This window comes from Harpia harpyja, chromosome 11 (assembly GCF_026419915.1).
Source record: "Harpia harpyja isolate bHarHar1 chromosome 11, bHarHar1 primary haplotype, whole genome shotgun sequence".
In the NCBI taxonomy this organism is placed as follows: domain Eukaryota; kingdom Metazoa; phylum Chordata; class Aves; order Accipitriformes; family Accipitridae; genus Harpia; species Harpia harpyja.
The window spans coordinates 43487944-43500887 of NC_068950.1; the positions used below are offsets into that span (position 1 = coordinate 43487944).

The 12944-nt window shown below is 41.6% G+C and overlaps 1 protein-coding gene across 1 annotated transcript in view; it reads left to right on the forward strand.

Moving 5' to 3' along the window:
• Positions 1–12944, forward strand: part of ROR1 (receptor tyrosine kinase like orphan receptor 1) — a 172908-nt gene that overhangs the window by 125551 nt on the left and 34413 nt on the right. Inside the window, exons 3-4 of the mRNA XM_052802086.1 lie at positions 3994–4281; positions 5747–5777. Of these exons, the coding sequence (XP_052658046.1) occupies positions 3994–4281; positions 5747–5777 (319 nt within the window). The remainder of the gene's footprint in view (positions 1–3993; positions 4282–5746; positions 5778–12944) is intronic.

Consider the following 12944-nt stretch of genomic DNA (forward strand, 5'->3'; position numbering starts at 1 on the left):
CAAGACAGAGCTGTGGAAACACACACACTTTTCTTCTTTTGAGACACGCAACGCACTGCATTTTGTCCTTGCACAGCTGTTGCTATTCTGTAACATCAAACCAGCAAAAAGCTTGGCCATGAAGGATACCTAATATTTGGATTTTATATGCAGTGTCTCCAATTTATGCGCTTAGAATCATGAAGATGACTTATGATGTGTTGTGTTTGCATTGGCAACGGCTCAAAACCAGAAATATATTTCAGGCTTGGCTTTCCAGATATTATCTCAAGTCATTTAAAAGTTCATTATAGGGCACCCGCTAGTGCTGCTATAGTAAAGGGGCTGTCAGCATTTTTCAAGGGTTTATAACTCAGCCATTAAAAAAAAAAATCTCTGTGGGCTGAAACTTGGCATTCAGGGTCTAGACCCAGCAGTAAATTGTTTTTACAAATTAAAAAAAAATCGGTTTGACTATTATTAAATTATAGGTGGGCTAAATTTTATTTAGAACTTTTTCAGGCTATTCTCCCACAGTTCTGTAAATTAAAATGTTTCTAAAATGTTTTTATAGAGTGCTACTCTAAAATATGGACCGGCTTTTGTTATGTTCTTGAAACCCTGAGATTTAACTTAAAATATAACAACAGTGCTTACCCCAGTGTAGCACTTTTCACCTTCAAAGTGCTTTACGAGCATTATCTCATTAATGTACATAGCAGCCTCCCCATGATGTAAGAGGGATTATTATCCTCACTTTATAGCTGGAGAGATTGAGCCAAAAGGTTTAAGGCTGTTTTTAAAAGGACTTAGTTGCACAAATCCCATGTGAGCTTTGATTGGCTTTGGGTGTCTACTTCCCTTTGGCTCTTCTAAAAATCACAACTGAAGTGATTCACCCAAGACTACTCAGAGCCAGGATTAAAACTCAGACTTTCCAATGGCCAGTGCCACTAGACTGTTTAATTCTAAGAAGCGCAGTAATTATTTTGTACATAAGAACCACCGTGTTTCTAAGAAATTATTCTTTAGGTCAGAGGGAGTCAACTCTGGGAATCTGGGGAGCTCGCTGATGGCAGGGAGGTGTCAAATGAAACATGGTAAAATACGGCGTGTTGTAAGACCGTGGCCATGCGACACAGTGTCTTCATCGTGTGTGCAAGCAGCAGGCTCATGCCCGTTTCATCGGCCCTGTTCGCCTCCTGCTGAAAGCACAAAAGGAGGTTTTACTCCCATTTTTCTTGGCCTTTGGTCCCAGAAGGAGGAGATGTTAATGCTGATGGCACCAGAAAGTGGCTGACGGGGGGGGTGACCTGGACAGAAACCTGGTCACAGGCAGGAACTATTTTATATGTTCTTTGCATAGTTGTTCTTAAAGGGAGAGGACGGTGGCAGTAGCTTTGGAGATTTGATGGGGTTTGGTAGGTGAGAGTTAGACGCAAGTATTAAAAGTAAAATTGGGCTTCTCTTTGGCTGCTCCATGCTGGGCAAGGACAGCAATGGATGGCTTTTGTGCATGCCAGGCAAGGAATGCTCATAATTTTGTATGCCTCAGTAACAGTCCAAGGTTTTTTGGAAGCACTGTTAGACATTAATCTCATTTTCAATTACAGAACTGCTTTGTCTGTGAGAAACGTCTTCTCATGAATGAAGCTTGCAATTGCTTGAAACCTGCCCTGTTTAAATCTCATCTCAGGTGATCTGCTTGATCTGATTTATGATTTGGACGCAAAATTCATGGATTTGAGGACTAAGCTAAGCTGAGTTTAGCAGATACATTTTGCTTTAGTGTTTTTTAGTAGTCGTGGAGGAAGGTGGAGAACACTTAGAGGAGTCAGAAGCGCCTGGTGCTGAGCGGCTATTTCTGTTTGTACCTATAGACAAGTTGCACCATAGCGCTTGCATTACAGCCATACTTTTTGACTGACTTACTGTTGCTAGTGATACTTTAAAATCCTTCTCCAGCCTTTGGAAACCTGCCCTACATCGTTACTCCTTTATTTGCCACTGCTGTATACCATAGGACCTTTAAAATATTTTATTTACTGTGGTATTTGTCAGCAAGACCATCACAGGACTGAGGCCATTCTGTTTGCTGACTGTGTTATACTGTAGATGTCTGAAACAGTCTTTGAAACGTTATCAGGAATTATATAACTGACTGTGGTATAGAAATGTTACATTGGATAATTAAATGCGGTTATTCAGTTCCATGCTATTAGTGTGATTTTATTAAACCCAGATTGTGGAGAGAACCCAAGAATACGTGTGCTGACTTAGATTATGCTTCCCAGAGAGGTTATTAAGATAGCAAGTCAGAAACATTTCTACTCTTGCAATGAAGCATGCAGAAATGGTTCTGGAGAGCTGACAGGCCAGTCTGACACCCTGGCATCGGACCCTGTTGTCTGCCTTCACCAAAGGCTGGGGTCTCTGCCCTTTTTACCCCATACATAGATCTCCTAACTAATTAGATCTATGGGAGCATAGGTAACAGTCCTATTTTGCACAGTTTCATACCTGCACGTTAAAAGGCTACTCGATCAGTGAAAAAAAAAATGTGTGGGGGCAGTGCCTTTGTGCTAAATGTTAATCCTAATGGCTTCTCAAGACCAAATGAGAACAGGGACGCCTTGTATAAAGTGCTATGCAAATACAGGGTAAGAGCTTACATGTTAAACAGGTTAAATATAAAGGAAAGAGATATTGATATACTCAGAATGTAATGAATGGAGTAGGTAGCGAAGACATGATTAAAGTAAATAATTAGGGAAGTGAATTAGTTAGGCAAGTTAGGTGGCTAAGCTGGTTTTATACGTGCTAGAGATTTTTTTCATACTATTAGGCAGGTTTATTGCTGGAGTTAACAGTAGATGCACCCGAGAACAGTGGAGCATAAGCAGCATAGCACAAGTTTACGTACCGATAGGCTTTTCTTGACCTCCCGGGTTGACTCGGAGAGCGCAGGAGCAGAGTACAGCCTCTGGATTTCTCATTCCTTGGCTGCCCTGCCGAGACAGCCAGCAGATGATAATGGGGTTTGGCCAGTAATGACCACTGTTAGATCTGAGCCTGTGACACGGAGATGAAAGCCTGCATATTCCATTCCCCGTACCCAATCCATCTCGCTCTCTGCTTTTAAAGGATTTAATTAAATGTTGAATACAGTTAACTAGAAATAGTCCCCTTCCTGAACGATGCAGAATGAAATAGCACTTGACAGGAGAAGGCAGTGCTCAAGAATGGATTAGAAGAGATTAATCTTGCTAAATTTTGATTTAACATTCTCTATCTTAACAAAAGAATTCTTGAGCTTCTGCTTGCACCTATCATGAGACCTATTTCAGATAAACTTCAGTACTCTTAGCAAGGGAAATACTGAGTGAGAAAAAAGTCTCCACCTCCTAGATAGGATCCTTACTCCTCATCTATGCAGTTAATGCTTACAAAATCCTTGACAACATACTGTCTACACTGCTCTGCAAATCAATTAAAAATGGCTCTAAAATCTTCACTTCCGAGTGATTAATTTCATATATTCCTATATTCTGTGGGTCCTAACATGAGCAGGGGCAGCTCTGCAGAGGCATCAACATGAGCAGCTAGGTTTCTGATATATGTTTTTCAAGTTTATTGGTTAGCAAAAACAAAAAAAGAAAAGAAAAAAAGAAAAGCAATGTTACCTTCTTTTTCTGTGTTGAATGAAGCCCAATAAGATGAAGTTGAGAAAGTAGAGAGAATCTGTGGGTGTATGAAGGAAGAGAAGTTCTCAAGAAATACAGCATTACTATAGTGCAATGGAAATTCCAAAACTTCTTCCTTTTATTACCATGCAAAACTATATGAGACATATTGTGTGCCCTGAAACATCAATTAACAAATATTATCATTTTCTACTAAACCTGATAGCTACTTCCTTTGTTTCCCTTTCAAAGACAAGCATGAGCTCTCTTTAAAATGACATTTCCTGAGCTGGAGTTCCTTATTCACCCTTTTTTTCTTTTTACGGGACAGATTACTTCTTGACGCTTGATGAACCTATGAATAACATAACTACCACCCTTGGCCAGACTGCAGAGCTGCACTGTAAAGTCTCTGGCAATCCTCCTCCGACAGTCCGTTGGCTGAAAAACGACGCGCCAGTTGTCCAAGAGCCCCGGAGGATCTCCTTCCGTGCCACAAGCTATGGGTCTCGACTGCGAATAAGGAACCTTGACACTACAGATACCGGCTACTTCCAGTGCGTTGCGACTAACGGCAGAAAGACTGTTTCTACAACCGGTGTGCTGTTTGTAAAATTTGGTAAGTTTTTTCCTTTTAAACTGTTCAAACTGTTACTTAGAAAAACAACTCTGGAGAAAAGTATGTTTATCCACTGAAAATGAACGCACTGATGTAGTAGTATCAGCCGGTCTGATTCAGCCTATTTCTGGGAGCATCTCTGGGATGGCAGTTTATCCTCCCTGCCTGTTTGCTTTTCGCTCAGCTGAGATACCCGTGTTGCCGGCTGTAACAGCGGCTTTTACTATATAAAAGCCTACTGGAGGCAGGACTGAAACACAGGGGTCACTAAATGGCAATGTTCATTAATATGCTTACTTGAGTGGATTCAGACCAGAGGAGTAAAAATATTTTATTCTCAAGTGCCTGAGTGACCTCCTTTGTCTCTAGTAAGTGAGAAATTTCAGCTTGCAGTGTAGATTGGGGGCATGTTGGTGATATATATGTATACCTGTCAGGTAAAATAAGCACTTTTTCTTCAAAGTTTCTATTGAGATAATTGCCTTCAAAGCTGATCTTACGACTGAGAAGATTCCAAACAAGAAACACGTTTTGTGTGTCTTCTCTTCCACCTCCACACTCAGAGGGAAATAATTCACTGAGATGAAGATATTTGCAAAGTCCTAGTTAATCCTCTTAGGAATGGGACAAATAACACACAATGAATGATGTATGTGATAAGTTGCATAGTCTTTTTTCATAAATCTCCTACATTTTCTAAATTCTAATATGAAATTAATCATTAGGTGTTCTCATAAGGCAGTTGTCTTTTAGCTTGTATCTGAAATTTAGGAGATTTTCATCTGAAAGACGATACTTTTGTAGAAGCCTCTGTAGAAAACGGAGAGTATTTTTCTGTTTTCTGACTGGAGCAATATTAAATCTCATGATTTGGTTTCTAGAGCAAATACTCATTAGTATGAACTTCTCTGAGATCTGCTGCAGCCGACTCTTCGGTCTGCGGTGTGCCGGTGAACATGCACTCACGCCCGCTCAGCCCTTCCAGTAGTTGCCAAAATGCAAGCACCAAGGGCAGTAACGGCGAAACCCTCTCAGCCAAACCCCGCTGAGGTCACAGCGAATTTGATCAATGCATCTGAATCAGGCCTAGGCTGAATTCCCTGACAAATAATGAAGATTGATAGGGGGAAATGATGCTATTTTCTCCCAGTTGTAGTTACAACTTCTGTACAAGCCTCCTGTGGTTTGCTGTGACCTTTTCCGTGATGGCCCAAGACACAGTTGAAATGCAGGATGAGTGCCTCACCTGTTCGTTGTCCTCATCTACGGCATTTTGCAGACAATCACTGCTACAGGATACAGACTTGTCTTCGGTACAGAGAAACTGCAACTTGTCTGTTAAACTACATAAACCACATCCAACATGACAGACTGTTACTTTTATCTTTTAAAAGGTTTTCAAAAGCTTCCTGCTTGCTACCTCACCATAACTCATCGCGCTGTTTTTCTTCTGTCACTTTTCCAGGTCCCCCGCCAACAGCAAGTCCAGGATCATCGTAAGTTGTTTCATGTCTGTTATGTCGATTCATTAATCTTGCATTTCAGCAGTCAGAAGTTCATTTTTCATTTCGTGTGACAGGAGCACTTTTACATTCCACTTTAAGTCAGATAGTATGGTAATTTATTATAACTGAATTAGCTGTCTTGTAGATATATTTTCATGTTATCATGTCAACTCCTATTTCTTACCCTAGACTTCTTAATTTCCAATATTATTACCTTTAGATCCTCTGGTGCCTTCAGTCTTTGAACTGATTTCAGTGTACCTACAGGTATGAGTAGAAACTGATCTTCGTACATGTCGCGGCCCAATCCGTAAAAATATTTATCACTCTAAGTAGATTTTGCTACCTAGGGGCTTCTTACTGAATTTAAGGGGACTGATGGTCGTAAACTGTATCTGTATCTATCTGTACCTGTATTAGTAAACTGTCTTAAAACTGAGTTTGTAAAGATCAAGTACATGGGTGGGGGTAGTGGCTGTTTTTACAACAGCTCCCTGTATCCTGGAGCTTGGGTTTGGTTCCTGCTGCAGGGTCCAAGCTGCTGGGTCTGAGCAGTAGCCACGTTGTTGTATCTTGGCAGTGGAGCTTCTGTCTTCGGTAGCTTTTGAGAATGTACATTTATGTTCCTCTCTAGTTTCAAGATACATGATCAAACTTGCTCACCTTTTATAGTCCCTTATTGTTTTAAAGTGTGATCTTCAGCTCTTCTGAAGTTTGAAATTAATTTTGTGATACCGTGTCCAGCTTGTTCACATCTTACATGCATGGTACCATCCTGCAAACCTGCCTCTCCTGGTGAGGGAAGCTGCACCATTAGAAGACAAATACAGTACCAACTAAAACATAAAATGAAACTATTAATATGATTACAAGGGATGCAGAAGCTTGGGGATGTGAATGTTCCTGACTGTCCTTATAGAAGATTGTTCACAAAGTATTGCAGAGGATATAAATTAGGGAAGGCATCTGACCACAAAAGGACATGCTAGGATGCCCTCTAATGGAACATCATAAAATGTGTTTTTGTCTTCCCTGTTGAAGGTACCTGACATGAAGTTACTGAGTTTGTTTTTGGAAGGGGAACTCTGCTTGGACTTAGGCTCCGTTTTGTGATTGCGGTGTTCTGGGGAGGAAAGCTTCATGGTGCTGTGGGAAGCGGGGGCTGTTGTGCTCTCTAGCAGTTTGGAGACTTAATTAACGAGTTGAGATGATGTGTATTTTGTGTCTGCTTCCACCTAGTTTGGGGTTTCTGAAATTTGTAAGGTTAAGCGACATGTCCTTTGTGGTCAGAAACCCACGGGAGAGCAGTGTAAGCACAGAAAGCAGAGAGCTGTGCTGGAATTTCACTGTCTAGGCCACTCAGGATTGCCTCACTTTTTTCAAACAAAATAGATTTGGGAACCTTTTCCCCATTTTTCTTTCTGGCAGGGTTTGGGGTTTTTTTTGCCCCCCTGCAAAAAAAAAAGACCACAACTTAACTAGCTAAAAGCCTCGCCCAGTTATGGAGAAGTAACAGCAAATGGTCCCTCTAATACAGTGAGTGTTGGGCTGAGCTCTAAGGTGGTGTCTACACAGCATCATCCAGACCATGAGAAAAAAACAAACTAGTGTCATGAGTGCTAGTTTGGAGACTAGGAGTATTACACTCTGCCTGAGCTAAGCACCCTTCTTCTAGCTTAACATGGCCCTGTCTTATTCTGCATGCAAAGCCCATATATCCAGGGAACAAACAATCACTATTTTCTGTATGCACCATATCAAACATTAAATAGGCTTTAAAGTGACTTAGTCCGAGATTTTCATTTTGTTTTCAGCATTCTCCACCCATTGGTATACATGTGTACAAACACAAAGAATGTGAAAAGGTGAAAAAAAAGTGACATCCTCTTTAATAGTCCTCTGTAATAGTTGACTTTATAATTGTGCCTTATAATTTTGTAACCAAAAAAGATATTTAATCACTTCATTACCCTGGGAGGTTGTGGGCTCTGTCTACTAAGAGGTCACATTGTACTAAACATTAGAGAGAAACATATTGAAAGAAACGTGCAGAGGGATCTCTGTTTTACTGAATGGAGAACATTTACATTCCTGCAGAAGCTAACCAGATTTAATCTGTGAAATGAGAGAATCAGGAAGGAGCTTATGACAAAGAAATGCTAAACTTGGAACTCATACTAAATGAGAGTAAAAAAGAGGTCACTGTATGTCATCTTGAACCTAGTTCATATCTGCTGCCAGTGGCATGAGTGCAAGAGCCTTACGGATAGCAGGAGCGGGTTAGGTCCAGCTGTGTGAAGCAAAATTGCAAAGAGAAATTGCACGTTGTGGAATGCAGGAGGGAAATTGCCTTGAAATCTGTTCCTTGCTGTTTGCTGTTCTTTCCATGCAAACAATATCTTGAGTATTGTATAGCCCACTCATGCATAGCCTTCTCCCCGTACAAGTTGGCAAACAAATTCGTAGCTATGAAATGACTGAAAATTCAGTGGAAGTGCCTGTGGTTAAGAGTGAGCCCACATTGTGTAGGTAAGTGTCACAGAAAAGTGTTTGAAGGACTACTGGGTAAAGGCAGCAGTACTCTTCAGCACAGGGGAACAGAGCATTTTGTACAAGTCTGCTAAATTAATTTGTCTGAAAAACAAATTTATTTAAGTTTTTCTAGATATTAAAACATAATTTTTCTGATATTTTGATTGCAAATTTCTTCAAATATGAAGATAAGTTGGAGCTTGCTCCCTGTGAGACCCTTCGAATGCATCAGCCCTCAGACTGTTGTGTTGTTTCATAGTCTCGATGCCATTTTAGGACTCCTCATTGCTATTAGATGGGCAATAAGTATAGTCATGAGATCTGTGAAAACCAACCCCATCTATGCCAGCCTCAATTTTCAAGTTCTAGGGTGATAGACATACTACATGGTTAACCTCCCTCCCCATCGCTGAAGACTCATGGAAGTCCTATGGGTCTAACACTTTCTTCAGGAATAGTCCTGGAAGCTGGGTCATAAAATATCTTCCTGCCGTTTTTCCAAAAGTTAGGGCATTGATCCTGGTGCTTTGGCTAAACTGGCTGTGGGTCCGTGGGCTCAGCTGATTTTGGTTCCCCAAAATACCTTCACGGGAACCTACGTCTCTCTTCCCTTGCTGTGCAGGCTGACTGCTGGTGTTGCTCTGAGCAAATGGACACTCACCATACCTCATCACAGGGACATATCATATTATTTTACAGTGGTTAAATGAAGGCTAAATGTGGAAAGCACTTTGAAGGATGTTGTGGAAATGAAAACTTGTACTTGGATAGTGTTCGACCTTATCAGCATGAGTTTCTTCTCATATGATAAGGCAATGAACAAAATTGATGGCAAGTAGCAGCCTTGTTCAGTGGGTGTGTTTTTCCCATGTTGTCTTTATCAAGCTACCATGAGTGGAAGGTTCTGTTCATTTAAGGATTTAATTTGAGGATCATGTTTTTTAAAAAATCCATATGCTCAGCACTTTTTCTTCACATAATTTATAGGTGCCGAGTTCTGCACTGATGTGATGGCAGAAAAATAGATGGGCCAACCGTAGCTTAAAAATAAAAAGGTTAAATGGATGACTTCTGTAAAAGAAGACAGGCAATGCTAGATAACATAATAATTCATGTGTGTGTTACATCCTTATTCTTTCTGCTTTCCTTAAGCACTGTTATAACTATCTAGAGCCAAAAGTCTGATTTGCAAATCAGTCTGAAGCAACTGAAAGAAAATTCAGCAGAAACACACTACTGCAGTCCATAAGGAAATCAAGGACCCAAGGTATTGCTGCAGTGTAAAGCACTGGCTGACCTGAACGTCCTTCCTTGAACTCCCTTCTGTTTGGCAAAGGTCAGCTTTAAAGCCCTTATCTGTGAGGCCCTGGAGTTACATTCCATTAACATGCACTGCTGCTCTGCATCTCTGACATAGCTTGAAGAAGCTTCTTTTGTTTAAAAAAAACCCACAAAACCCCCCACGCTCCTGCTTTATAAATAAATGATTATTTTATCTTTTGTTTTGCCGGAAGGTGCTACAGATACAGCGCCAGCTACAAGCAACTCGGTGAGCTGTGGGGAGAGTGCGAATGCCTCTGTCCCGCGGTCCAGATGCGTGCCCAGGAACCTGGGCGGCTGCGCCGGCTCTGGCTCTCGCACTACTGGAATAGTTTCCCTAAAGTGGATGGTGTCAAGGGCACCTCCACAACAGGCAGGACTCCTGGGGGGGGCCTCTTCTGGCAGATAAGTCAGGTCCTGCTGGCTCTTGGTGTAAAAGGCCACCATCAGCTAATTTAGCCCCGTCTTTTTCCCATGGAATTTATGTACTAAAACTCAAATTGAATTGATTGAATAATTTGAGGAAGACTGTAAGGAGCGTTTTGCTAGTTAACTCGTGTGTCAGTGTATACTTGTGCAGTGCATATTTCTGTGTGTATGTGTATATTGTACATGCATATATATGCACCGCTGTAGCCATCGCTTCTAAAAATTTCCTGAAAGACTGTAACTTTAACATTACTTTTGAAGTTCCCATGCTTCACACCACTTTGAAACTCACTTTTTATCCATCATCCATGGCAAGGTTTGGCCGTTTAAGGACGTAGAAGCGTGTATCTTAACCTCAGGTCTCTCTGCTTGCTACAGAGATCAAAATCAGAAAGGGCTGAGGTCAGAGCACAGCAGATTCCCAGAGATGAGAGAATTTAATATAACAATAGAGATACTCTGGCCTGGAAAATGGTTGTGTGCCCAATCTTCTCCATTATTATTGTCCTTTTTTTCCTCATTCTGTATTGTTTTCACTACCTAGAGCAATGGTCCTGTGCTTGCCCTGAATTTCACCCACTCCAGGAGAAATCCTAGGCGCAAGTCACTGAAATTAGAGGAGGTGGAGCACACTTGCACTCTGTTTGAGAACTGCCACAAGAACTATAGTGGGAAAGAAAACAAAACCACTGTTTTACATGGTCCAGTGTGAAAATGAGCTAGACAAACCCTGCTGGAGTATAGTCCAGTGAGAAGAGTTCAGGAAAATGCTCTGTATATTCTGTGTCGGAAAACCACACACAGTTTATTGTGTTGTGAGTATGTTTCAAAAAGGCTTAACCTGCAGATTAAATAGTTCACTCAACATCACAGACTTTTGACTTTATTACAGTGGAAACACCAGAAGAACAGCGTGGCACCTCTTGGAAGTATTCTGTAAGTTTATAAGATGTGGTGTTTTAGGTTTTAAAGGAGAAAAATTACTAGCTCATCAGTATTACTGCTCTTGGATGTGCAGTGGTTACTGTGCAGCAGAGAGAGGACGGCGTGAATGTAAATCAGACTGGATATGTATACCATGGACTGGCACCTCCTGAGTAGAGTGTATACAGCCCTTGTGTCAGTGTTGCTCTTGTACAGTCCTTTTATTCTTAATGTAGCCTTTTCTATATATATAACCTAAATATGGTATTGTTTCGTTCTTTATTTAACCACTGGGAATGAGGAGAGGAGAGGAGGTAAAGAGGAGAGGAGAGGGCTGTAATTTTAAGGGGCATTTGATTCATAAAATCAAATGGGGTTTGTGATTCCCAGAAATAACTTGCAAGGCTTGTGAAACCACAAACCCCAGAGGGTTCTCCCATCCTCTTTTTCAGTGATTAAGGTTTTGTTTTTTTTTTTTTTAGTTAAACACATCTGGGTTTTTTAGTAAAACAGATCTTTTATACAGTGGCTCTGTGTGGCTGGATGTCAGCATGGTTCCTTCAACGAGAAAACGCATAACCACTGGCCAGCATCCAGGTGAGACTTGGCCATCTGTGTATTTGATTGTGGATTTCAAAAAGTAATAGAGAGACTTTCCCCTTTTGGCCATAGAAGCTAAATTTTATAGAAGAAAAAATGCTGATAAAGAGGCAAGTGTAGATTCACCAGAGAGCCGCTCCGGCAGCATCCTGAGACCGACCTCCCTGCTGCTGCCCGCTGCCTACCCACAGCACCCAGCACCCCAGGGCTCCTGCGCCCAGGCTGGGCGCCAGGCTTGACCCCCAGGATCTTGGTGAAGGAGGAGTATTGATTTCCAGTCCTGTAACGTGTTTTGTGGCCGTCCCAGAAACTACCTTCCTGTTGCTTAGTGACGGTGGAAATTTTGAACGAGGACTGAATGCAAGTCCCACGAGTTTTGGCGCAGGATCTTTTATAGCCCCACTGCGTGTTGGCACAACAGTTTGTACATATGGCGTATAGGATCTGAGACGCAAACTTGAAGTGGGATATTCTATGAAGAGGCCAATATAAATATATCTGTGCAAAAAAATCACGCAGTATGAAGATGAAGTCTGAGTGGCTGATGCTGACAGAAACCATGTTACGTTCTGTTGCATTACTTCATTTGAGTGAAAATAATACTCCCTTAGTTTTGCCAGAGTCTGAGAGTCAGATTATCTGCTGTGAGCATGCCAGTCGTGGAACTGAAATGTTTCCAGGGAGAGCTGGACTTGTCCTCTTCACTGGGTCTTTGATCTGGTGCATACTTATCTGTTATGCCACTGTCTCACCTTTTCCTTTGTTCTGATTATTCCGCTGCAATTTTCTTCGCAACATTCCTGTAGCATCGCGGACAGTAAGGTGACTGCTGAGGCACCAGGGTGTACGGTTTAGGGTTTTAACGACAACGGTTTAGGAGAGGGCATGCTCTTGAACTTTCCTGGGCAAGCAAAAATAAATGAAAACCTCTGGGTAAATGTAGTACAGGGTTTAGGAAGCCATATTTGTCTCTTGTATTACATGAATTGGCTACAGACAGTATTCTGGTGCATTTTACGTAGCTAAATATACACATGATCTGAGAATCCCAGGATCCTTTGCCTCTTTACCTGCTCTTATCTCCCAGACCACATATGGGAAACTGAGCCAGAGTAAGATTAAACAGGTGTTTCAGTTGCTTTAACTGCAGCTGTTTGTGCTACTTTAGACGCAGCTGAAGTCACACTGGTCACCTTCTCTGGGTTTGACACCCTGGGGTGATTTGCCCAAGCTATTGCATGTGTAGCCTGTAACGAAATAGAGAATTGAGCTCTGTCTCTGGAGGCACAGGCTAAAACCTGTGCCACTGGATTATTGTTCTTGTCTGCTGCGGCTGTGCATCATCCACTGGTT